The 26,436-nt window shown below is 49.0% G+C and overlaps 2 protein-coding genes across 7 annotated transcripts in view; one reads left to right on the forward strand and one right to left on the reverse strand.

Annotated features, from left to right (window-relative positions):
* TBX5 (T-box transcription factor 5) overlaps positions 1 to 23,120 on the reverse strand; it is a 55,586-nt gene extending 32,466 nt beyond the window's left edge. The window contains exons 1-6 of one of the 3 annotated variants that reach the window (XM_063712259.1): positions 21,159 to 23,120; positions 17,110 to 17,294; positions 15,161 to 15,255; positions 12,824 to 12,943; positions 11,874 to 12,021; positions 8,049 to 8,201 (exon numbers count right to left, since the gene is read on the reverse strand). In XM_063712259.1, coding sequence (XP_063568329.1) covers positions 8,049 to 8,201; positions 11,874 to 12,021; positions 12,824 to 12,943; positions 15,161 to 15,255; positions 17,110 to 17,256 — 663 coding nt within the window. In that variant the 5' untranslated portion in view covers positions 17,257 to 17,294; positions 21,159 to 23,120. Of the gene's footprint in view, positions 1 to 8,048; positions 8,202 to 11,873; positions 12,022 to 12,823; positions 12,944 to 15,160; positions 15,256 to 17,109; positions 17,295 to 17,499; positions 17,606 to 18,982; positions 19,879 to 21,158 lie in introns of those variants that run through there. The other 2 variants (XM_002823797.6, XM_063712260.1) reach the window with 2 other exon arrangements.
* On the forward strand, positions 22,097 to 26,156 carry LOC134759534 (uncharacterized). Of its 4 annotated transcripts, none has more exons than XR_010135827.1 (3): positions 22,232 to 22,347; positions 22,806 to 24,163; positions 25,064 to 26,156. XR_010135827.1 is itself a non-coding variant. In XM_063712261.1 (2 exons), exons 1-2 carry the CDS (start codon positions 22,176 to 22,178, stop codon positions 25,824 to 25,826), a joined length of 681 nt encoding a protein of 226 aa, XP_063568331.1. In that variant the 5' UTR covers positions 22,097 to 22,175; the 3' UTR covers positions 25,827 to 26,156. The 4 variants fall into 4 exon arrangements, 1 of the variants encoding a protein (XP_063568331.1); XR_010135828.1 differs by having other exon boundaries at positions 25,318 to 26,156; XM_063712261.1 differs by lacking the exon at positions 22,806 to 24,163 and having other exon boundaries at positions 22,097 to 22,347; positions 25,318 to 26,156.
* The last annotated feature ends 280 nt before the right edge of the window (positions 26,157 to 26,436 follow it).

Raw genomic sequence — 26,436 nt, forward strand, 5'->3', positions numbered from 1 at the left:
GTGAATGCACAGTAGCAGACCCAGGTGACAGAATGCAACCATACGGAGTTTGCTAGAAGTATTTCCTGAACATTGCATGTGAACTGAATTTTCATAGAGAACATAGAGAATCATGTTATAGACATGAGAGCAACATGACTCAAACTTCAGTCATTCAGGGTTTTAATTCACTATTATTGCCATATCTATACAGCACCTGTACACTGGCTTAATATTTTTATTTAAATCAAACCACTTTTAATTTACATTTATTTCACACAAATATGATATCACTTTGTATGACAAACTAGAATCACTTGCTACTCAATAAGAAGAAAACAAATATATGAAATTGTCTTTACTCGTATCCAAATCTTGCCTTCTCTTTGTTGCAAGTACGAATTAGACACTTTTAGAGAACTAGTTAACACAAACTAGTACTGAACTGAGACTCCCTCTCTAACAGAAGACTAGAAAGATAATTTTAAAAAGAACAACTTTCAGCCAGGCATGGTGGCTCATGCCTCTAATCCCAGCACTTTGGGAAGCCAAGGTGGGTGGATAACTTGAGATCAGAAGTTCAAGACCAGCCTGGCCAACGTGGTAAAACCCTATCTCTACAAAAAATACAAAATTAAAAAAAAAATAGGCTGGTATGATGGCAGGCTCCTATAATCCCAGCTACTCCAGAGGCTAAGGCAGGTGAATCACTTGAACCCAGGAGGCAGAGATTGCAGTGAGCCGAGATCACACCACTGTACTCTAGCTTGGGCAACAGAGCAAAATTCCATCTCAAAAAAAACAACAACAAAAACAAAAACAAAAAAAACACTTTCTCTGTGATTTCATCATATTCAAGTATCCCTAAACATCATCTCAAGTCTTTCCCAGTAGTATAGTTACAGATTTGAGAAACTGTGCTTGATAAATGAATGTACCCTCTAATTTCTTCATTTGAAGAGAGGAATTCTTACCTATTCTGCCTTCTGGAAGAGATAACCTATGAGGTTTACCTCTAACCCCAAAATTATTGAAAATAAAATTATTATATGTATGTGTACCTATGTGTATTCACCACAAAAAATATACATACAATTAATATTTTAAGATATATGATTCCAACTATACAACACTCTAGAGAAAGCAAAACTGTGGAGTCAGTTAAAAGGTCAGTGGTGGCCACAGGTTGGAAAAAGGGAGGGATGAATAGGCAGAGCCCAGAGGATTTTTAGGGTTGTGAAACTACTCCCTATGATACTATAAAGGCAGGTACACGTCATTATGCATTTGTCCAAACCCATGGAATGTACAACACCAAGAGTGGGCCCTAAGGTGAACTATGGACTCTGGGTGATGATGATGTGTCAATGTAGGCTCATCAACTGCAATAAATGTTCCACTCTGGTGCAGGATGTCCGTGGTGGGGGTGGCTGTGCATGTGGTGGGGAGAAGCTATAGGGGAAATCTTGGTATGTTCTGCACAACTTTGCTGTGAACCTAAAACTGCTCTAAAAAATGAAGCCTTTTGGTTTTGTTTGGATATGGGGTCTCAATCTATCACCCAGGCTGGAGTGCTGCCGTGCGAACATAGCTCACTGCAGCCTCAAACTCCTGGGCTAATGCAATCCTCCTGCCTCGGCATCCCGAGCAGCTGGGACCACGGACATGCACCACCACGCTGGGCTAATTTTTTTATTTTTATTTTTAGTTTCAGTTGAGATGAGGTTTTGCCATGTTGTCCAGGCTGGTCTGGAACTCCTGAGCTCAAGCAATCCTCCTGCCTTGGCCTCCCAAAGTACAGGGATTACAGGCTGAGCCACTGTTCCCAGCCAGGTTTTTTGTTGTTGTTGTTGTTTGAGACGGAGTCTCACTCTGTCACTCAGGCTGGAGTGCACTGGCACGATCTCGGCTCACTGCAACCTCCACCTCCTGGTTCAAGCAATTCTCATGTCTCAGCCTCCCAAGTAGTTGGGATTACATGTGCCTGCCACCACGCCCGAGTAATTTTTGTAGTTTTAGCAGAGACGGGGTTTTAACATGTTGGCCAGGCTGGTCTCAAACTCCTGATCTCAGGTGATCTGCCTGCCTCAGCCTCCCAAACTGCTGGGATTACAGGCGTGAGCCACCATGCCCAGCTGAGCCAAGTATTTTTTTAAATTATTTATTTATTTATTTTGAGATAGGGTCTCACTCTGTTACCCAGGCTGGAGTGCAGTGGAGTGATCATAGCTCACTACAGCATTGACCTCCCAAGCTGGAGTGATCCTCCCACCTTGGCCTTCCAAAGTGCTGAGATTATAGGCATGAGCCACTATTCCTACCCTAAAGTCTATTTTAAAATATTTTTAAAGTATCCGTGTGTGTGTGTGTGTGTGTGTGTGTGTGTGTGTGTGTGTATGTACACATTCTCCCTCCCCCAACCTTTTTTTTTTTTTTTAGGTTTTCGGAGAGACAGAGTCTCACTATGTTGCCCAGGCTTGTCTTGAACTCCTGGGCGCAAGCAATCCTCCAGCTCTTGGCCTCCCAAATTGTTAGGATTCCAGGTGTGAGCCACCACACCCAGCCCATTTTTGTTTAACTGTGTCTATTCCTGTAGCTTTCAGATTTTTTATTTATTTTTTATTTTTTGAAACGGAGTCTCACTCTGTTGCCCAGGCTGGGGTGCAGTGGCACGATCTTGGCTTACTGCAAACTCCGCCTCCCAGGTTCAAGTGATTCTCCTGCCTCAGCCTCCCCAGTAGCTGAGATGACAGGTGCCCACCACCACACCTGGCTAATTTTTGTATTTTAGTACAGACAGGGTTTCACCATGTTGGCCAGGCTGCTCTTGAACTCCTGGCCTCAAATGATCCACTCACCTTGGCCTCCCAAAGTGCTGGGATTACAGGCATGAGCCACCACGCTTGGCCTCAGATTTTTTCTTGACTCTTCTGAATGAGTAGAAAAATCTATAAAATCCTTTCGGAAAGTCATCTTAAGATGTGTACTCCTGTATTCACTTGTATTTTAAGAGTCTAAAAACCCAACACCTAATGGGGCTTTTCTTTCTCACTCAGCCTTTATCACAATGAAATTTCACCCAGTTGACCATAAATCATCTTTTAATGGACTTGCAAAAAGTTAAGGAGAAATAGATCATTTAAAAGCGGATGAAGGACATCTTTTCCTCCCACTTCCCAGCCTGCCCCACCGCAGTCTCAGAAGTAAATGTTGAAGATGGTGAGGCTGTGACACCAGAATTTAGTGCGGATCTGAGCATGAGAATTAGTGCTCAGTCCATGTGTCCTTGCTCCACCAAGAACTCAGAACAAAAAATTGCCCCAAGGAAAGAAGAAAATGGTGAATTTTATGTTATCAGCAAAAACCTTTTGCTCAAATCCATTCCTTGCACCTCAGATTGGCTATTACCTAATCTTGCACTTACCATCATAGCTTGCAAAAATATGATTGCATAGGATAAGCACAATTTCTTATATATTCACTTAGGTATGTTGATCTTTACACATAACTTCTTTTGGAAACTGATTATAGATGCCTATATGACCTAAGAATTACCCTTGAGAAATGTCAACATACAACATACATTGTCTGCAGGTCAAAATATCTGTCCACTTACATACTATAACCATGTTTATAAAATTCTCTTCCTAATATGCTGTGTGTTAGATCATGGGCACACAAACTGATACACCTGGAATTTGGTGGAATTTCCCGGTTCCACCAAAAAGCTTCACTGAAACTGACTTCTATTCACCATGCAAATGTACTCCCTTCAAAATCAACATAAAACCGGATATCCGGGAGAGATTTGGGAGTGGGGGAAAAACAAACATAAATACCAGCTCCAACTGAGACAGAGGTTGTAAAAATTAATGAGAATAATTGTTGTGAATTCTTGCTTTTGAAAAAAATTTTTTAAAACCCTCACGAGGACCAAAAATCTTAATTATGTCTCTCTATTAAGGGTTCATTTCCTGGTCCGAACCAGAAACCTCATACCTCATAAATATAGACTCCTTACACAATGATTTAAGCAGGAGGAAAATGCCTTTTAATGGCAAAGTTAAGTTAATATCTGGGGATAGACATTGCTTGCATACACAGCCATTGTTGCAAGAACAGGGAAATGAAATGCCCACGTGACCTTTTTTTAACACCTAAATATTTCTAGGGATTGCCCTGGGAGCTGCTGACAACTGCAGTGAAAACTTTACAAAAACGTGTTTCACAGAATGAACGTCGCTGGGGAAGATTTGAGTTTTTAAATATCTTTTTCAAGCTGTCAACCATCTGGGGAAATAAGTCCCAAATCCAGCCCGAGATCACAGCTGGGCTGAGGAAATGTGTCTCGTCATTAGAGGCCCAGTGGTGTATGGGTATGTGATTGCAGCCTAAGAAATGAACCCTGTATCATACCTACCTCCACCTGGTACCTACATCCAAATAGAGACAGATCATTCCTAAGGCACTGGGCCCTTTGACCATAAAAACGGTGGCCCTTATTTTTCCAAATTGTCTTGGCAATTTAATCACATGCATTGCTTTTCTTTTCCCTGCTCATTTATCCAAGGCGAAACGCTAGACAAATAGTCCTTGAATTGATGACATGATCAGGGAATGAGCCAACTAAACCACAAAGACTAAAATATGCAGTTGTTTTTCAACCACAGGAATAAGAACTTATTTAAATTCCCAGTCTTTCAGATTCTAAACTAGCCAGGAAGTTAGAATGAGTAAACAAAGAGTTTTCCGAAGTCTGTGTTTTGGATGGAGTCGCCCTGTTAATAAACTGATCTGCTAAGTAGTCAATCAATGGTCCATCAACCATTGCTAATGCTCTGTGCTAGCTCTCTGCCAGGTCCCACATGACACACTTGCTGGGAATTATCTCATTGAATCCTCACAACAACCCTATGAGGTGAGTTCTCTTATTATCCCCATTTTACAGGTGGGGAAATGGAGTTAAGTCATTTGCCCAAAGTTAGATAGGTTTGAACCTGAGCAGTCAGCCTCCACAGTCCTCCACCTTAACCCTATGCAATGGTGAGCTCAGCTGGCTTCTACGCATGAAGTCAGAAGTCTCAACACCCAGTCCAGGTGGGACAATAAAGTAGCAAGACTGAGTCCACAAATCACATGCAACCCTGGCCCGCTTATTTAAATCACACATCATATATCCATGTGGGAAATGTTTGCAGGGGCCCTGCACTTGACTGGGAAAGTGCACAGTTTTGGATTTGCTCCTGAAAAAGAAAATAGGTGTCTTTGGTGCTTTAAAGTAAGAAGTGGGGGAGGGTAACAGAAAGTTGTCTCCCATGAAATTTCTCTCCTGGATGTCAAGGAATCTGTCAGGCTGGCTAAACAGAACTTTATGCACTGCTCAACTGGGCTCCCTGACTCAATCAATACAGAAAAAAAAGCAATTATTGTGTGTGAACACTTAGTGTGGCCGTGAAATACGCATATATCCAAATGCATATTTGGAGACACACATTCTTAGACCTGTGAGCATTCAGACACACGATTCCCTGGATTGTGCTAAAAAAAAAAAAAAAAAAAAAAAAATCACACATACACACCCTATTGGGCAGGCAGGCATTCATGCACATCAATCACTAAATATGTGCATTGGGGAAGAAATTTTTTAAATAGCTATGTAAAGTGTGTTGGGCATATTCACAAATGGTTGCAGTGACAGTTTCACAGGTATACATATATATACACATGAAGCTTATCTAGTTGTCTATTTCATATGTGGCAGTTTATTAGATGACAATTATGCCTCAATAAGGCTGTCAACAGAGAGAAGGAGAGAGGGAGTGAGTTTGCCCACATCTATCCACACCTGATGAGTCTTAAGACCATAACTACACAGAATTTAGGGTGTTTCTTCCAAAGGACCTGAGCACTCAGATGGGTTTTTAAGCAGGTGACTTTTATATGTCTACCCTTTCCTATCCTCCTGTATGAACTTGGGCTTTCTTGGGGTAGAGGGGGGAAAGATCTGATATATTTTTGGACCCCTGTCTGGTCTGAGAGCATGTAAGTATATACATATATAGGAAGAACTGAGCTTCCTTATTGCTATTTTTTTTTCTGTGACCGTCACCACAAACCTAAACACAGGTTTACAGCAACCACTGAGGGAAACAGGTTTCAAGGAGCCAGACTCAAATTGGCCTGAAATAGTTTTGCATCTTTCAGGGCATTTGACCCTCAGTTTTGCTCTTTCTGGTTCAACAAGTGGAAGGATACTCAGAAAAATCCTCCTACCCATTTAAAAAGGAATGGTGTTTTGAGGGGAATGAGTTTTCTTTCTGAGGGCAGGAAGCTCTCTCTCGACCTGGGTTCCCAGACAGGCTATGTGGCCTGGAAAGGACTGTCTATCACAGCTTGGCCTGTTCACAGACAATCTGGATTTGGAGATTACCCACAGCATTTTGGAACAGTCCCGGCCTCAGTTGGGGTATTCTCTGCCAAGCCAGCCTGCACTGGAATGACCTTTGAGGGGTGACGGGAGGATCTGGGGTGCTAAGCCTTCCTCTCACCCTTCTCCAGCCTCTCCTGTCCAGTCCGCAGCTCCTGCAGTTCCCCCTCCACCCCAGCCTTGCTGGTGGGGACAGTAGCTAAGAAAAGGGAGGGGCACACCATCTCCACATCCATCTAGGTGACCTGCCCTCACAGATCCCCTATGGACCCCCCTCCCACCTTGCCCTTCCACAGCCTTCTAAGCCCAAATCACTGCTTAATACTCCTAACAGTCTACAACCACACAAGGGCAGGGGGCCCTCCCCCAGCACCTATTGCTCGCCTCTCCAGATTCTAGAACTTTTCATACCAAGGCTTAGGAAACATTAAATCCCTCCTGCCACCCACAATAAAACAAATCCACATGCACTCGGGTATCTAAGGAAGAGAGGTGAATCCTGACAAGTCGAGACAAGCTTTCTCCTGAGGAAAAAGAGAAGATCCTCCCCCACCCTCCAACCTGCCGCTATAGGCAGCCTGCTCCAAAGTCATTGTCAAGCTTTGAAATGCTGAAACCAGCGCCTGGATTTTGAACCTCATGGGGTCTGACTTTCACACAATCCATCCAGCAGCATCCCACCCCTACACCAAACTGCAGCCACCTTCTCCCAAGCAATGCAGGTGTGCCTCCCCTCACCAAGCTGTGGTTCCGCAGGCTCTTGTCTAAGTCCAGCTTGGGAGTGTTATCCCAAGCTGCTGGTGGCTCAGGTTGCTCTATTTTCATTTTAACAAGGCAAACCTTGCTCAAGAATGTGGTCTGGAGTCAGTGATTTCTGAAACAATCAGGGAAGCATCAGGAAAGTCCAATCCTAAGGATCCCAGCAACTTTGCCACTTGCTCTGTTGCCAGTTGGTTGGCAAAATTGGGCGCAGTGGCTCATGCCTGTAATACCAACACTTTGGAAGACCAATGTGGGAGGATCGCTTGAGGCCAGGAGTTCAAGACCAGTCCTGGCAACATAGCGAGACCCCGTCTTTACAAAAAACAAAAGTTAAAAATTGGCTGGGCATAATGATGGTGTGTGCCTATAGTCCCAGCTACTCCAGAGGCTGAGGCAAGGCTGCAGTGAGCCATGATTGTGCCACTGCACTCCAGCCTGGGTGACAGAGTGAGACCCTGTCTCGGAGTGAAAAAAATTAAAAAGGCAGACAGGAGAAAACTGACCCCAGCAGAAACGGTTGCCCCAGAAATGAAATGGCAGCACCAGAGCCATTAAGCAACCTTTCTTCCCACTAGACATTTCATAAGATAGTGGGATGCCTTCTCGTGGCATTTGAGTGTGTGGCCCTTCTATGGTTTGATAAGTTTGTTTCTAACTGGTGTGGGTGCATATGTGTGGTTGTGACTGTCATGCCCGGCCCGTGGATGTAGTAAAAACAGCTGAAACCCTTAGGCTGCAGCTTTGTCCCCACCCCAGCACCCTGGGGTCGAGGTTGGTGACTGCTGCCATTCAGAGAAGCAAAGTTCCAGCAGGAAACCCTTGCAGAGTCATGCAAAAGAGCAGACAGCCCCAGGCACTGGTTCCTGGGCTTCAGGCTTACCTTGTGGTTCTGGTAGGAAGTCACTGCTATAAACGCAGTCTCAGGAAAGACGTGAGTGCAGAACGCTGTATTTTTTGAGCCAAATCCATTATTTTCATCCGCTTTCACGATGTGTAATCTAGGCTGGTATTTGTGCATGGAATTTAGAATAATCTAAAAATAATAAAGAAAATGAGATTGTAAGAAAATCAAAACTCCCTTTGTCTCCAGATAAAACCCTGCTCCCCGCCCTCTAAATTCGCCTTGTTATATCGGCTCTCGAAAAATAGATATTTTTCTTCTGTTTTGAAAAGGGGCCAGGGATTTCATTAAAAAGAAACATTTCAAAAATAACAATTTCCAACCGAAAAAGCCAGGGTAATATTCCAGGAATCTGCCCAAGGCATACAGAGCAGTAAATCAGAATTCTTAATAAAGTTTGCTTAATAAATTAACTCCCTGCATAGGGTACTTCCCACCCCCAACGGGAGCTGAGCAAGTCTGGATCGAGGAATCCGCGTCTGGAGGGAAGCCTGAATGGCACTTTTGGATTGACAGGCGGTATGGGGGCACCGGGACAAACAAATAACAAACATAAAAATAACCCCCACTCCCCAAATCTCTAAGGGATGCAAGAGAAGATACCAAGTGTTTGGAAAACTGAAATAAATTTAAAAAATCACCAGTTCGCTGCACAGCATTTTTCTGAGGCTTAGGGTGGGTGATCAGACCTCAAATCTGGGGCCTTTGTTTGGAGAACAAGCAAAGCAGAGTTCGTGAAAAGATATTTGGGGGTTGCGGGTGATCTGCCCTCCAAGGATGTCGGCTCATAAGGTATGGGGAGGAAGCACCCCCCACACCCCTCAAAGAAGGGGCTGGTTGCCTTGGAAACTCCCTTTCTCCAGCTTTATCACGTTTCAGGATCCACAACCAGAATTATCTCCACGCTTGGCCCCAGACAGAACGGCTACATCTGCTTTTTCCGGAATATTCTCTTTCTACTTCCTATCTTCCCCATATTTAGGGGTGCTCCCAGGGACAAGAGGGGTCCTAACTGCTGTAGTTGTGCTGTTATTTTTACAACCACCATTATCATTAGGAAGAGGAGGAGGAGGAGGACTTCCAGGCTGCACGTTCTTGCTGGAGCCAGGGCTAGTCACAGATGAGCATCCTCACCAATAAAATTGGGTTTGTTGTTCTGATGACGCTAGCATTTACCAAAACGCTCTGATACATCCCCACGGAACGTGCGAATCGCCGCGTTTAACAGCCTGAAAGTCTGGCCTGCTTTTTCCCGGGAGCTGAGGAGGTTGTCTCAGTGACTTTGATTATTTGCATTGATGACCCTGGGGCAAGATTCTTGGACCAACCCCGCAGCCCGACCTGGAGCGGGTGGAGGTAGTTGGGGGAGGGGAACCGCGGCCGGGGGCGGGGGAGGGACGAGGAACTCGCCGGCCCCGCGGCTGCCCGACCCCGGGCCGCGCGGCTCTAATCTCCGGCCGCCGTAGCCCGGCCGCCTCCCCGGCCGATAGCGACGCCGACCGGGGCGGCGTGGCGACAGAGAGACGCAGCGGGGCCCCGCTGGCCGCCACAGTCCCCGGCCGGCGGGGCCATCGGCCCGGCTTAGCCAAATTGCTTTGACGGCTGGGGACAGTGTGGAGACATCAGCGAGAGGGCGATCTAATGGCTCCTAATTTCATTAGGCCGGCTCTGAATTAAAAGTCCGGAGTTTGGGGTGGGAATGCCTGGCTTCTAGGCAGTTCTGAGCAGCTCCGAGCCCCTCTCCCCCGCAGGGAAGGTCCTGAAGCTGGCAGGGATGCCAGGAATTTGGTGGTGGAGTTTTGCACCTTCCGCAGGCATCCGCCCTGGAGAGACCCCAAAGGCACTCCAGAGGAGCAGAGAAAAAGCTAGGAGCTGAAATGAGCCTGGGAAACCGTCCCACTTCCCAGCGTCAAGGCCTTACCACGCAGGACCCTACCTAAGGGTCCCATCCTCCAGAAGGAGCCAGCCCACAGATGCATGTGGAACCTTTAGAAATGGTCCCGGTTTCCCCTGGTGCTGATAAGGCATCTGCTGGGGACTGGCAGATACACAGCCAGGGCGGGTCAGCCAATGCCTACGCAAGCTGAATTTACAGAGCACCTCCTGGGAAGCCCAGCAAGAAGGACTCGTGGGCAAAACACCTGGGTTTAACAGAGTGGCTCTGCATTTGCCTGGGAATGCCTTCCGAGCCCTCCAAGCAGGCTGCACAGAGAGTGATTCTTTTTCCTCTCCACCCACCTGCTGAGAGCTGCATTTACCCATCAGTGGGGACCCCTGAGATCCTCTTCCCATCCCAGATCCTGGGGACTTCAGTGCTTCAGCCCCAAGGCCTCAAAGGAGCAGATTTCTCGTTTGGACCTTCATAAACCATCCTCCCCGCCCCCTTGACCAAATTCATTCCCTCCCAGCCCCTTCCTTTCCCTGAAATCGGCGACCATGGGCCTATCTGTTGCTCCTCTTTGAAGCTACAACCTTCCAGGACAGGGAACTCCTTTTGTAATTAGAGAGACCTAGCCGCAAATCTCTGCTCCCAAATACAAGCTGTAGGACCTTGGCAAGTTACCCCCGTCCCCTGGACTCTCCTGTGCAAAAGCTATGCTTCTCCGTCCTCCCCCTAGGCTGCCGTGAGAATCAAATGCCCTAAGACGAATGTACCCACTTGTATGGCAGAATCATCCAGCTAAAAGTTCTAAACGTGAATACAGAATCCGTGTTCTGTTCTTGATTATCTTCTACGATGAGATTTGGGGACATTTTTTCAAAAATCAGTGTTTTGTGTTTTGTTTTTCTTTGGGGAAGAGGGGTGATGACCCTACTAAGAATCCACTAAAACCTACACATTCTTTTGGGTGGTGGGCAAGCTGCACATTCAATACCCTGCATTCAGTTTCAGGAAATTCACCAGTCCCCTCTCTTGGGTCCAATCCAGACTCCAAGTTTAGGACCCTGGTTTACGTTCGCCTGCTCTGGGCCCAGTGTGGAAAGGGAGAAAGCTGGTTGTTGGAAAAAACAGATCTCCCCAGGAGTATCAAGCTAAAAAGTGGCACTGGCACCATAGTTCTCCTCTGGAAAAGAGGGGGCAGTTTTCCCATCTGGAAAAGAGGGGGCAGGTGAGCTGGGCTCTCCCTCTCCCCTGGAACATACCAAAATTAAGGCAGGCTGGGAAGTGGGGAGGGAAGGTATATGGCTTTCATTGCGGTCCAGCCTCTGTTCAGTCTATACTGGGTATCCACTGGGCTAGGGGGTCCGTATTTTCTGCAAGACTGAAACACAGCCCTCCACTCCTAACCACAGATCGAATTCACAGACTCTCCAGGCCTGGAATGAGCAGCTTCAATCATTCCTTCATCCCTAGGCAAAGGGGGAGGGGTTGGGCCCTAGCGGCAAGGATGTAGCCCCAGACCAGGTGAGCCGGGGGCCGTATCTCCAGCCACCAAGGAACGACAGACCCAGATCTGGGGAGTGTGGATCACAGGGAGGACTGCAGAGGGGCAGATATCTGTGTAGGAGAGTAGTGGAGACAGAGGATGAAGTAGTAGGAAGAAAAAGAAAGCAAAGGGAAAGTGAGTGAGAAGGTGAAAGAAGAGAAAGGAATGAAAGAAGAATTGAGACGGAGGGGAGGAAAAGGAAGAGGAAGGAAGTCCAGATCAAGAAGGTAGAGGCAGAAAGCGACGAAATGGGGGAAAATGGAGGAAAGAAAAGGAGAAATGTAGGCACACACAGCCAAGAAGCGAGAGAAACCCAGTGAGAAGGGAAAGAGGACAAGAGGGAGACAAGGCGGGGAATCCAGGCCACGGTACTCACATGCCCAAATGGGTCCAGGTGGTTGTTGGTGAGCTTGAGTTTCTGGAAGGAGACGAGCTGCCTCATCCAATGAGCCCCGGTGGCGGGGGAGTCTGGGTGCACGTAGAGGCGGCCGGGCATGGCGGGCTCAGCTTTGCCCGTCACAGACCTAGACGAAGGAGAGGTGTACTAGAGGCCTGGCTCAGAGTCTGGAGGTAGCGCACTGCACCGAAGCGTGCTTCATTCAGTTCACGCACCAGGTGAGGGTTGTTGAGTAGTAGCTGGGAATAATCTGGAGGCTCTCCCGTCTCCCTTAGGTATCTGCAATCCCAGCTGCCCCAGAATACTTTGTGCCTGCGTCCAGGCAAGCCCCTGGCCCAGCCCTTTCTTCTTACATCCCACAACAAGTGGGATCCCACAAACAAGTGGTGGGTTCTGGAGGTCTGGACGTGCAAAAAGCCTTGAAAATTCCTTGAGGGCTTTCAACAGGGGTTTCATCGTCAGGCCCCTGCACTGCTGGCAGCCATGGGAACAATTCTACCCAAGAAATGGGCCTCTCCTAACTGCTTAACTAGAATACCACGAGCCGATTTTGCAATTTCATAAAAATGCATGTTCAAAGCAGGTAACTCATAAAAAATAACTGTAAATGGTTTTATGCCCCCAGAAATACCTCCAGCACTTGGTAACAATACGCTTTGTAAAAATCCACAACCTGTGGGTGCAGCGATAGACACAGGCACCTCACTTCCTCTGAGCCTCCGTTTTCTCATCTGGAAAACCGGAGCTAATTGTTGTAGTTTCTTCGTCTGAGAATGGTTAGTAAAAAGCAATGGGATAGGCGAACAGACGCCTTTAGCACACAGTAGGAACTAAAAAAAAAAAAAAATTCACTGATTCAACTTTTCAACTTTTCGGGAGAAGGTTCCACTTTTCTCTCTCCCCGCTCCACCTGCCACCCCAGTGCCTACCATTTATTATCTGCGAATTTGTATCTGTGATCGTCGGCAGGTACAATGTCCATGAGAAGAATGTACTTCGTTTTGGGATTAAGGCCCGTCACCTTCACTTTGTAACTGGGAAACATCCGCCTAAGAGAGAGGGACGGAGGGAGAGAGGGGGGCGGGAATTAATGCCGGTATTTTAAGGCAGCCTCCATCCATTTTAAGGGAAAAAGCAATTCCTGGAGAAACGTGGAAGCGGAAACTAGCCCCGTTCCGCTCTCCGCAAGATCCATGCCGGGTTTCCCTTGAAGTTTTAGGGAGGAGAAAGGCGAAGGGAGGAGGTAACAGCAGGAGGGCAACTGTAGGTATCCTAAGCTGAAAACAAACCAGGACGCATGCGCCTCTAGAGAACGGGTTTTGAAGATGCTTCAAAGGGACCTCCATTTCAACTCTTGCTAGCCGCCCTTTTCAGAGCCAGACACCTACTATTAATATTTGTGGGGAGAGGAGGCTTATTAGGTACAAAGCTAGGCGCTGATCCTAGAGGATCTGTCTAACCAGGTGCTTCCGCCGATCCTCGCGGTGCTAAGGTGTCACGTGTACACAAGGTGTGTGCGCCCCAGAGATGCACACGCGTGGGTGCGCACAGGCTTCCCGACCTGGCTTTGGCCCTCTGCCCCTGGAGGAGGGGGAAAGCCGCGGTTCCCAGTATAACTCGGTTAATGACCTCTGACATGGGTCTGTAGCAGGAGTTTATTCCTGAATGCCCCCACAACTTCTCCAAGGCGCCTGGCACTCTTCCTTGGAGAGTCGAAATTCCTTGGCCTTCAGCAAAGAAATTCCAGACCCTTCCAGATCTGGTTTCAGAAAAAGCTGAGGCCTGAACTAAGATCCAGTCGTTATCAAGCCGATGGCCCGGAGCTGTGCCGTCTCTGCTGCCTTTCTGCGCCCTGGCGCACTCCAAATTTCCCTCCACCTTCTGAGGAGCATGCCCCAGAAAGCGAAGATTCTCAAGGCTGGCCCGGGGCGAAAAGACAAGTTGGCCGATCTCGGCTCACTCAGCGATGGCGGGAAGGGTCGAATGGAGGCCTCTCCCTCCGAGCCTCGGAGCCAAAGCCTCTCAGTGTTTATCAGCCTGAGCGAGCGCGCCCGGAGGCGGAGGCGCAGAGGACTTCGCAGGCCTTTTATAGTTAAATCCTCACGGCTCAGGCTCGGGGGGAAAGAGGGACTCGGATGTGTCTTTCCTTCCTGGGGGAATAGGAAGAGGACTGCAGTTCGTTGATATAAACAGAACGCGCCTCCTAGTTCACTCAGGCCTTGGGCCGAGCGGGGAGCAGACTTTGTTTAATTTTAAATAATAATAAATGTCACTGTTGTCAGTTTATTGAGGGAGGCTTCGGCTGGAGAACGGGGGCGGGGGGCGTCTGGAAAGGCGGCTCCACCCTCCCCTTTCACACAGTCGGTGGCTTGGGCCTACAGGTCGCCTGCTCCACACGCCTGCTCGGGGCATCCTCTGGCTTTTTTGCTTTGCGGGACGCGGAAGACCCGTCCAGCACGGGTAGGGATGTGGTCAGGACGTCCCCAGGCCTGGGCGCGCGCGTGCACACGCTCACACACTCACACTAACATACAGAGCTGCACCACTCTCCTTCCTCCTCCCCCAGAAGTCTAGCGTTTCTAGCTAAAACTCTGCGAGCTTTTAAGGGGAACTCCGGGGCGAGTGTCTTGGCGAAGCTGCCTTGTTTATCGGTGTCTGTATATAGAGCCCGGCCGAGCCCCGGTTCAGTTTCAAAGGCTTCGCCTGCTTTCTATAAACAATGAAAGAGGTAGCGAATACATTCAACGATTCAGAGTTTGACAATCGGGTGGGACCCTGGAGCCACTCCAAGGTCAGGGAGGGTGGGAATGAGGGTGGGAGTAAAGATAAAGTCTAAGATCCCTGAAACCCAAAGACCTTCTAGACTCTGTCTTCTCTGGGTCTCTGTTTTCTGTTTTTTCCTTTCCCTCTTCTCTCTTTCCCTCATTACGAATCCAGATACCACGGCCTCCCAAGCTCTTTATTCTTTCTATATGTGAGGTGGGAGAAATGCCCAGTTTCTGGGCTTGAACTTCTGGAGTATTTCCTCCATCCTAGGAGAGATCAATGGAGGAATCTCCCTGTGCCTCTTTAACCAGGATCTATCTTTCTCTCTCTCTTTCTGTCTCTCTCTCTCTCCTCTCCTCTCCTCTCCTTTCTCTTCTTTCTCTGTGTTCCCTCTCCTTTTGCCCCTTTCCTTCCCTCTTCTCTTCGAAGCCACTTTTTCTTCTTCACCTCTCCCACAATTTCTCCTCGCGTCCCTCTCTCTACACAACTAACCATCTCACCTTCCAGCCTTGGTTATGATCATTTCCGTGCCCACTTCGTGGAATTTCAGCCACAGTTCTCTTTCATGGAGAAACACTTTGATTCCCTCCATGCCCTGCAAGAAGGAGAAAAAAGTCACACTGACAAGCCCTGGCAGTAGTGGGCATTTCTTCCCCAAACTCCCCCAAAACACGGAGACTGCTCCTCCTTCCCGCTGGAGCCTGTGGTCTCAGAGGGTAAAAAGTGGCCTCAGCCCACTGCAGAATTATCTGGAGCACCCAACAGCCTCTGCCCAGGAATCCCTATGTAGGCTGAATCCCTGAGGTTTGCAACAACGACTTGAACCCACAGTGCTGTATTGTCTCCTTCTAATGCCACCAGCACAAGGCTATGGAATGATCACTCACCATCAGGGTGCTCCGGAATGTCACTGAGGAGGACTGGAATAAGCAAAAACCAACCAAACAAACAAACCAAAAAAAAAACCCAGAGCCAATTTCAATCCACTTCACCTGAGATATGGGGTGGGGGGGGGGACAAACAAACAAACAAACAAACAAAAACAGACCAAAAAAACCTAATCTAGAAAAACTAGAAACCTAATCTAGAAAACCACTCAGAATATTCTCATGTAGACACTCAGATGCCCACACATCAAACATACAGATGTGCAAATACTTGCTTATTCTCGGCCATGGTGAGTGCAAACCTGAACATACATGAATTTTGAAACCTAAAAATGTTTGTATTATCATATGTTCTTACAGTCCAGAAGGATAATTAATCCTAAATATCTGTATTAACAAATCTTCCAGGCTCTCCCTACAAGTAGTTCCATTCACATCCAGCTATTTTGATTATAGGACACGCCTGATGCCATTTAACATTTTGGCTTTCAGCTAAAACTAAATTTACAGAACCGATGCAAATATATATATATACACATACATACATATGTACACACACACATACACACACACACAAACTCTTCATTTTGGAATAATTTACAACAGTCTAAAAAGTGGGGTTGCTTTTCCTTAAAAGAAAAAAAAATCTGTAAGTTTCCTAAACTGTGTTCACGCTCTCTGCTTCTCTACAAATATACACACGTTTTCCTGAAACTTAAAGGCCAAAGAGAGAAGCCGGGGAAAGCCAGGAAGGGATCGAAATCCCAAGGCAGGGTTTTAGCCATGTGCAAGTGTCTCTTCTGGTCGTCACCCCGTTTCACCCCATGTGACACCTTATTTAAAAATCACCGGGATCTACTGAGGGGCCGACTTGAGTGCCCAGTGCGTCCCGGGTTTTGGGCGCAGAGCGCAAGGTGAGGCTCCTCCCTCTGCCTGGGCCCAGGTTGTAGCCTGGCGAACCCGAGGCTCCCGGTGCCCTCCGGGCAGAGACCTGTGCGCTCCCAGCGGCCGGTGATGGCGCGCCAGCCAGCCAGGCCCCGACCGCAAGACAAATGGTGCGGCGCGCGGGTCTAGGCGGAGGCGCGGAGGAGGCAGGAGGAGGCAGGAGGAGGCGAAGGCTACGGAAGATCAGAAAAGGGGTCAAGCCATCGCTCATGCCGGCCTGAATCGGCCGCTGACCTGGCCCTTATTAAGATGCTGGGGGCCGATTCTACACATAGTGCAGAGGGAAAGGAATTATCTAGGCCATGTTAGATGACCCCAAACAGCCGGATAATTGAGATTTCTCGAACAATTTAAATAGATTTCAAAAATCCTTTGGCCGTAAAGATAACCGTCACAATAAAGTAGATGGCAATACGCTAGTATTTGGGGAGACAGGGCAGAGAAAGGTGGAATTGAGTGGGAATAAAAAGGAAAAGGGATGATTATAGTCGTTGGGTTCGTTTTGGGTTTTTTTTTTTATTTTGTTTTTGTTCTGTCCCCGCAAGAGGAGCCGAGCAGGGAAGCCAGACTCTGACTTTGATCTCTGCAAAGGGACCCGAAGCGCGAGGTCTCCTTACCTGCTGGGTGAAGGCGGCCTGCGGGGACGACGGGGACTTGCTGGGGGCCCCGAGCGCGCTCTCGGGTTTCGAATCGCAGGGCAGGTCTTTTGCGTCAGGCTCCAGAGGCGTGTGCGCCAGGCCAAAGCCCTCGTCTGCGTCGGCCATGGTGCGCCCGGGGCCCTGTGCCCGCGCAAGGTTCTGCTCTGAGGACAAGAAGCAGGGGGAGATGGGGGTGGGGAGGAGAGAGAGAGAACGAGAGAAAGGTTGGAGAGCACAATTTTAGTGACAGGAGGGAGCAGTTTGGCCCCCAGTTTCCAGCTACCAGCACCTCCGTTCCCAGCTGAAGGTGACTGCAGAAGACCCTAGAATTATTACTATTACTAGTATTCCTGGTAGTATTACTATTACTTTATGAGCAGGCGCAATCTCTTGCAAAAGACTCGCGTCAGACCCGGAGGAGGCGAGGCCCGCATCTCCCCTGCGCAGGCGCTCCGTGATAAGCAAGCTGCCCGTCAAATTTGTCTGGACTTCTGGAAGAGCCAATAAAGATAAGGCGTGGGTATTTTTGGAAGCCACTAGGTAGGAACCAAAAACAAAACAAAACAAAAACCCAGTGTCCTTTAGAGAATTTCTTTCTTCGCCAAATTACAAGATGCCGTCGAAACTCTTTTTATTAAACCTCACAAGAGGCATCGTTTTCTGCAGCAGGCAAAAATGTCTGAAATAACCCGCCTCTTGCAAAAACAAAAACACAGAAGGGGAATGTTGTACAGATTGAGACTAGGTTCAAAAGAGAATTCATATACATCTTTTATCAGTTACAGGCCTTAAAATTAAAAGTCCTTTAAAATTAAAAGTCCTTTTCTTTACCCCAACCTTAAGCAAGATTCGTTAAAAGATAAAAAGTAGCCAAACAGAAGACTGGATGAAGAAAGCCACCGTGCAGCGGTTCCAAGGGAGGCTCATCACTGGGTGCCCGCCACCAGCGCTCTGATGCCGGGCGAGGGATGGCGGGCATTTTGTGGAGTGACCAGGCCGAAAGGGGTTTCTCTGAACTTCAGCCAGGCCTGGCTTGCTAAAACTGCAGGCTCAGGCTCCGGACTGGCGAGGACAAAATCATTCTCGGATAAGTCCTAGGCTGGAGACATTGAATCTGCGGCCCGGGTCCCCGCAATGCATAGAACGGCCCGGGTTTGCAGGCGTATGAGGTTAGAACACACAAAATAACTGCCGCAGAGCTGTTCAAGCCCGATGAGCCTGTCTCCTGCTCTCTGATCTCCTTCCAATCTCTTCTATACTCAAGTAGGAATTCCCCCTAGAACGGAAAGGCTTTGGGAAGCGGGCACAAGCGATGGTCCCCCAAAACCTTAGCAGCTGCTTAAGCAAGGGGCCAGATCCCACCCTGATCTGCAGCGGCCAGAGATCTAGAAATGGGGCCGTGGAGGACAGCTTCTGAGGCCTGACTTGCAAGCAGCTTTCTTCGCCTCGTTCTCGGGGCTTCAGGGAGGCGGCGACTGGAGCCCCGCAGCCCACTCACAACAAAAGAAAGCAGGGCTGGCGCCCCCACACGCGCTCCCATTCACTGCCGGCCGCGGGGAGAATCCTACCCCGCGCCCTCGCCAGGGTCCCAGGGAGCTCCGGGCTGGCGGAGGCGAACAAGATGTGGTTTGACAGAACCAGGCCGTGCTTCTGCAAACCTCAATGCCGCTCCGCCAGCCGCGGCGGCCTCCCGGACTCCATTCGCCGGGGAGCTCCGAGCCGCGCAAAATCTCTGCAAGCTGCGCTCTGCAGAATGCAAAGCCGGGCTGGAATCCGCCATTCCCGCCGCCCCAGCCGACTCGGCCGGCGAGCTCCCTCCTGAGCCTCCCGGGCCATCTGCCGGGACGGTTACCTCGTTCGGTGAAGCCGGTGCATTCACCACATCCTCTGCTGCTCCTAGCAGGGAAGCCGGCGGCGAGGCGGGGGAGCAGGCATGGTGGCTCCGGGGTTTATGCGGGGTTTACTGCTTACTCAGAATAGCGGCTACTGCTGCCTACTAGGGCGCACCTACCGCTGGAGCCTCCGCGGCGACTGCCCACCTCCAACACACACCTCCTCCGCTGTGCGCTTGCTCTCCCTAAATACTTCCCAGTTGGCAAGCGCCAAAGAACACAAAATAGCCTCCAAGAGCACCGGCAACCATATAATCTCAGTGCCCCGCTCCTCCTTTACAGCCCCAGGGAGGGAAAGCTTGGAGCCCAGTGAATGGTCGAAGTCCTTTCTGAGCGCAGCTTTCAGGATTAAAGTTCCCGAATTCGAGGTAAGAGTCAGTCTCTCTCTCTCTCTCTCTCTCTGAAATACAAGTCAACTCAGCTGAGCACAGTGACGTTGGGTTGCCTCGATGCTCACAAAGTACTGAAATCGCCTATCCAACTAGCTCCCACTGCACTCTGTCGCCCTCCCCCTTCTCTCTCCCTCCCACCCTCCCGTCCTCCCTTCCCCACCCCCCCCCCAACTTTTCCACTAGATTTCCCGAACACTCAAATCACAATACGACTCTCAACCCAGACCTGCAATAACTCCCTCCTCTCTACCCTTTTCCCAACCTCCATCCATCTCTGCTTCTCTGAGCAAGCGGTGGTTGCAAAAACTCCTGCACAAATCATTTCAAACGCGGTCGGCTTCTAACCGGGAAGTAATCTCAGTGACGCTGGCGGTGCAGAGAACCGAGTCTGGACGCACACACACAAACACACCGCGGGCCTCCGCAGCCTTGCAGACATTCTCTCCAACGCTGACCTCGAGAAGGAGAGCTGCCTGACCCCGCCTGGCCGGCGCTCGCCTTCCTGACATCTCCCCTCCACCCCCTACTCATCACCCCTACTCTCAACGACTCTAGGGTGAAGGCAGGGTGAAGGTGCATTGGGACGGGGGCCGAGATCAAAGATGCTAAGAAATCGCTGCGGGCCCCCGCCCCCCACCCAGTGGGGCCACCAGACCTCCCCTGCTCCAGGTGTACACAAGGCAGTGCCCAGTTTTATTAAAATAATCAAACAGTCACTGGGGACTGGCTAGGGTTTTCATCTCCACTGGTCTCCTCTCTTTGCCCTTCCCCTCTCTGAAATGTATTTTTTTTTTTTTTTAGGGTGAGTTGAAGAGGTCAATAAAAGCATAAACACAGTCAGTAGGTCTCAGTCTGAGCAGACCCAGATTGGGACACCGAATATTGGTGCTTGGAGTAAATGTCAGGAGTCCTGTTCTGTTTCCCATCCTTACCTCCTGTACCCCCATCATACTGATTTTTCTAGGGTTCTGATAAGAGACTTGGGCCTGCAAGTCAAGGTCTGGAGAAAGGGATGGAGGGAGGAGAAATGCCCCGAGATCAGCAGCTGTGTAACCCTCTGTGACTGCCCTGCTAAAATCCCAGGCCAGGCCATTGCTGCAAAATGCCAAAGTGGAGAATCTCCAACCCTAAATGTGGGGCAACCAGGGAGAAAGCCAGCCCTCCTTAGCTATAGTGCTCACTCCTCCTTCCAGGTTTGTTTGCAAACAGATCTTTGCCCAGGCGATTTATTTATTTGTGAAAACACCCTCACCATCCAAGTCAGCTTGGAGGCCTTTGGGCTTGCTAACAAGGTGACCCTAGGCCAAAGACACAAAAAAACAAACATGGCATCGGAAGGAGGCTGAACCGCTACATCTCCGGTAGAGGGAAAGGGAAATCCAGAAAGACCTTCCCAATCCCTTTAAGTTCTCAGATATTTGGGGATAAAATTAATTCCCATAAATAATCTTCAGGCCCCTCCAGAGAGGAAAAATCTGGACTCTCCCAGGTAATAGCCCAGCCAGATTTGCCTAGTTCATTGAGCACAGATGGTCTGGGCCACCAAGCAAAATAGGGATTTTCAAACCTTTCGAGAGAATCCATTCTCGCCAGGTGACACACGAAGACATTCTTATTTCGTTCATGAAAAGTAGCAGCACAGCAAGAGAAGATTCAGCAAGACCAAGACGGGGTGAAAAGCCAAGGATGGCCAAGTGCAAAGAGAAACCTATTTCCCCCTTTAGTCCTCCAGGGCGAAACTCACCTCCAACTATCCCACCTCTTCTTTGTGGCGCAAAAGCCAGGAGTGCGCCTCGCTGGAGAGGAGGGCTCAGGTGAAGACTTTGAAAAGGACCACCAGAAGAGACCTCTTTAGGCCAGGTCTTCTTCCGACGTCTATCAAGAAGAGCACGAACCTCCCAGCTCAAAGTTGGTTTGTGGTCTCCGACAAATTAAATATTACTGTTTATTACCAGGCATACCCCAGTAAAATAAAGAGGCAACCAGGCGATAGCGACTATCTCACCAGCCGCTGCACCTATAGGACTTGGAGACGTCACGAGTCACGCAACCGGCCCGCGCGCTGTCACGTTTGGCTGGGGGGCAGCGGCGGGAGGTTAATTTCTCTCCGTCTTCGCCTATCAGTGCCGGGTCTGCGCAGCCACAAGTCCCGGACATCTCGGCCCCGGGAATAAATAAAGACATAAACCAACCTGGCTTTCTACGGAGAAATGAGGGTGATGAACATAAGACACAAATAGAGCCAAGATCGACTTTCTTAGGAAGGGGGAGAGGAGGGAACTCTTCACGAAGGAAGGTGGGAGTCCACCTCAGACCTCTATTGGAAGGAAATCGAGTTGTTCCGGGGGACTGAGGTCTCTTGCATAAGGCATGGGATCCTTATTATTATTATTTTTTAAATCCCCCGCGGAGGAGCTCTTGGCAAATGAATATCGAGGCGCCGCTCTAGCTGGTTAGGCTTGGGATGCGATAACTCAGTGCCCTCTTGCAGACTTGCATAGAAATAATTACTGGGTTGTCGTGGAGGGGACACGAGACAGAGGGAGTTCTCCGTAATGTGCCTTGCTGAGAGAAAGGTCCAAGAATGCAATTCGTCCCAGAGTGGCCCTGCAGGGGCGGGGTGCGAGTGGGTGGTAGAGTAGGGGTGGGAGTGGAGAGAGATGATTTCTGTAGAGAATAATTATTGCACAAGGGCCCGCCGAGGCACGAGGCACTCTATTTTGTTTTGTAATCACGACGACTATTATTTTTAGTCTGATCAATGGGCACAATTTCTAGGCAGCGCAGTGGTGGATGCGCGCAAACTTTTGCGCACCGCTGGAAACCCACTAGGTTGAGTTGCAAAACGTACCGCGTAGACGCCCCTGGTGGCGCCGAGAGAAGAGCTAGGCCGGCCCAGCACAGAGCCGGAGAGCGTCGGGCCTTCCGGAAGGGTAAGTTCTCCGACAAGGGGTCCCGAGGGAGCTGGACGTCTGAATCTGGGCTTGCCCCCAGCTTCGGGGTTCGATTCTGGGTTTTGCGCGTCCCCAACCCCCAGGGCTTTCCGAAGCATGGCCTGGCTCCAGGCCCGGTCCTGTCAGGACTGGAACGGCAGCAAAATGTGCAGGGAGGCAGTCGGCCGGCAGAGCTGCGGCGGGAGCCAAGGTCAGGCCTCGAGGGGAGAGCGGGCAGCTTCCAGCGCCGGCCGCAAGCTCCCAGGCCAGCTGGGCAGCAGACCCCTTTCTTCCAGAGAGCACAACCCGCGTCCTTTCTCTCAGCCAGGCTGCAGTGGCTGCCCCGAGCTTCGCTTTCGTTTCCCAAGTTGTTAATAACGATATGTCCCCAAATCCAAGGCTGATGTTTGCTCCCAGATGCCAAGAACGCAACCCGAAATCCTTCTCCCAAACCCTAGTTCGACGAGATGAGTTCCTACTTGACTTCTGAGCCGAGGTGGGCCGGAAACCGAGGCCTAGGCCCCGCCAGGGCTGCAAGGAAAAGGCGAAACTCCGAGCGTAGCGTCTTTTCCGTGTCGTTCCTTTCTCTGGCATCCCGGACCGCGGGCCCTGCAGCCACCTGGACCGGCATTCAAAGGATTCTGCAAGTCCAGCTTCACAGACTGGCTTTCCCAGAGGCTCCGAAGCCCGCACCACGAACAGAATAAAGGAGAGACGAGAGATCGCAACTAGATTTGAGAATCCTCGTTCTTTTCCCTAATCGTTCGGGCAGTAAACTCCGGAGCCGGCTACAGCGCGCATCCTCCCTTCCTCCTTTCGGAGAACTGTCGCTTTCCCGAAGCTGCTCCCAGCTGGGTTTTCTCCCGAAGTTTATTTTTCTCATTTTGCAAAATTCCTGCCCTGATTTTAATACTGCAACAGGACAGCAGAGGTTCCTCTTTAAAAAGTCAAAACCAAAACCAAAGGGACCCATTGCTGTTGATAATTTTTTTCTTCACTTTCTCCTTCCGTTTTTAAGAAAGACACTTCCAACACTACCCATTGTTTTCCTCTGAAAAGAGAACTTGTTTTAAAATGCATCCCCTTCTATTTATTTCCCGATATGTCCCCACCTGACCCGGTGGCAACTTGGGGGCGTGGGGGTGGTGAAAAATAGAAGTGTGGACGGGGCTGGAAAAATGAATAAGAATTATAACAATAGAAATGATGAAAAAACTAAACTTTGACCAATTCAATTTGCAAAAGAAAGGGTTGGTCTGAGGGTGAGACATTCCCTGGTTTCTCAAGGGGGTCACTTTCCCTCTCACCCAGTTAAATCTGGCTCTGTTATATTTTTTCCAGGAACACAGTATGTCTCTTCCCAATGTTTTATTCGGTTTCTGGTTTCCCCACTTTTGACCGGAAGTATGTGGGAAGAATACTGGCTGTTATTATTGTGATTTTTGAGTATCCAATACTCTCCTCTAATATTTCCACCAAGAATTATTATTGCTGCTCTCCTCATTCATGTTAGTGTTGCTTCGTGTGCTTTAGATGATAATCATCCTCTTTACTCTCCAAGTTTGGAGGGTGAGGGTTTTTTGTTGTGGTGGTGGTGGTTGGGTTTTTCTTTGTTTTTGTTTTTTGTTTTTCCTGTTCAGGGTAATGAAATGACAACTGGAAGAGGGGATATCATTTCGAGGTCCAGCTGAGAAGGATCCCAATGCTAAAAATTTACACACTTCAAAGAGCAGAAAAGTGGAAGCAAGTGGTGCTTGGACACAAGGGTGCCACTGTTCTTATCTCCTCCAATTTGGGAAGTGCCCAGCCTAGAAAGGTGAGGGTCCCATCTGGGAGACCATGGAGTACCCCCAGGGTCACGCTGAGCCTAACAACTTCAACCATCCTGCAGGTCAAAACCCACTGATAGGTCTCCCAAAATGTTTGGGGTAGGGGGAAGAAACATACGGCATTCCAGGTCTGTAACCCTGCAAGAGAGAGACTCGAACTAATATGTCTAGGTCTGGGGTGAAGGTGGGGGGCCTGTCTGGGTACCTCCTCCCTCAATTGAAGGGCTCGTTGGAAACATAGGAACCCACTGCTCTCTGGGACTCTGGAAAGACAAATTTTCTTTGGCAAACGGAACAGTGTCGTGCTGTCGACAGAGCAGACTATTTTTCTTGTTCCCTCACAAGGTGGGGGTGGGGGAAAAGAAAAGGAAGCAAGAAAGAAAGGGAAATTAAATCCACACGTGTTAAGCTCGCTCAAAGGGCCAGAGTCAAAACCAGAGATGAAACTTCGACTCCAGTTCTGGCTGCCCGCGGGCCTCTTTCCAAACAGCCAGGCCTCACAGAGCAAGCCATCCCCACTGGAGAGAATTCGATCTGAAGTTTCATAAAGCACTTTATTTAAGGAGAAGCAGTATGGGTCTGTCTCCAAGTCTATGCTGCAGAAATCCAGAATTTGTAGCGGCAAAGAAAACAAAGGAGATAGCAATTGTAATCATAATTACCCTCTTTATGAAAACTCATCTCGATGTCCTCCAAATCAAACCAACAATTCAGGCAATATTCAAGCAATGGCCAAAATCATCCAGGCCATTATTTTACAAAATTCCTAAGGTCTGACCAGGCTTTCGGACTTGGGCCTAGCTGGGTCAAGAGAACCTGAAATGCTGTTGTCAAGAGACTCTGAAATCACCAGCTTAATCAGGACAGCTAATCTCTACATCCTTCAGGCCTCTCTTTTGGGGAGAGACTTTCTTGACAGAGGACACTGCAGGTCTCAGCTACAGAGCTCTGGTATACATGGGTGGGAGTGGAGGCCGCCACCCCACTTGGAACTGTGAGTGAAAACTCTAGTAATGACCTTGAGGAGGTGAAGGGAGGTAGGTGGGGGTGTGGGTGATGAGGGAGGCCAAACCCCAATCTGGAAGGATCTGTCACTGAAACAATTGCTTGGTCGAGACCTCTAATTTTTCTTCCTCTCCAGCCAGTCTTCTGTGGCTCCCTGGTGCTCGGTTTCTGGCCTTTGGTGACATCCTAACAGAAGGGTCCGGAAGCAGGGACCCCAGACACCTTGCTCCCTCTCCCAAATCACACCCAAAACATACTAGGGTGAAACAACTGACAGAGGCTCTCTGTGGCGAGCAACTGACCGAAGTTTCCAGTGGAAAAGTTCCTGATGATTGTTTCCGCAAGGACCTTGAATTTCCTGGTCACCATGGCAACCTGGAAGTCCCACTGAATGCCCTCAACAATGGGGTACCCCGAGGACATTCGTGCAATTGGCTGCGCAGTCTGAGGCCTGAAAAGCGTTTCTGCCCATCGTTCTTGACTTTCTGGAGCCTCATTAGTGGGTTCAACAGAGCAGGGATTTTTAAAACTGCCCCCTTTTTTAAACAAGGGAGAAAATTGAGATTTAGTACCAGGTGGGTTCAGGTCTTGAGCAAAAGCCCCATCTTTGAATTCAGAATGCTGACCCCAGGGCCGATCGTGTAGAGCCTATGGTGTATCTTGATAATCGAAACCCATGGCCCAAACATCTCAGCCAGGAACCTGGGACTTTAGGTGTCACTTAATCTCTTCACATCTGTTAACTACACCTATTTGCATAGGAGGCTCCCCACATCAGTCCAGGCAACCTTTTTCTTTGCCTGGGGCCGTTTCTCCTAAATGGAAGGAGAAAAGTCTGAGCATTAGAAACTGTGGCATTAATGTCTGCAAGGGCTAATGGAGTGAAAAGAATACATTATTCTCCTTTTCTTTTTAGAAAAAAATTTCAATTGTGGATGTAATACAAATAACATTAAAATAATATTTCTGATTGCATTGCTTTCTTCTTGAATGTTTATCAGAGGGGAGGGGGAAGTGGATCTTTTCATTTTGGGGTGGACAGTGGATAATACAGGCTGATTTTCTTGTGTCCATTTCGGAGGCACTGCGCCTGCAGGGTTTGGCAGCAATGCAGGCAGCAAGGAGAGAAAGGGTGACAGAGAGAAGGCGTCCAGGCCTCAGGTGCCGACAGAGGTCTTTGGCGGTGGGATGGGAGCAACTCCTCCTCTGGGTCCTCTCTCAGCTTTGTTCCATTCTGCTGCCAACCCCATCTTTC

This window comes from Pongo abelii, chromosome 10, assembly GCF_028885655.2.
Source record: "Pongo abelii isolate AG06213 chromosome 10, NHGRI_mPonAbe1-v2.0_pri, whole genome shotgun sequence".
NCBI classification, from domain to species: domain Eukaryota; kingdom Metazoa; phylum Chordata; class Mammalia; order Primates; family Hominidae; genus Pongo; species Pongo abelii.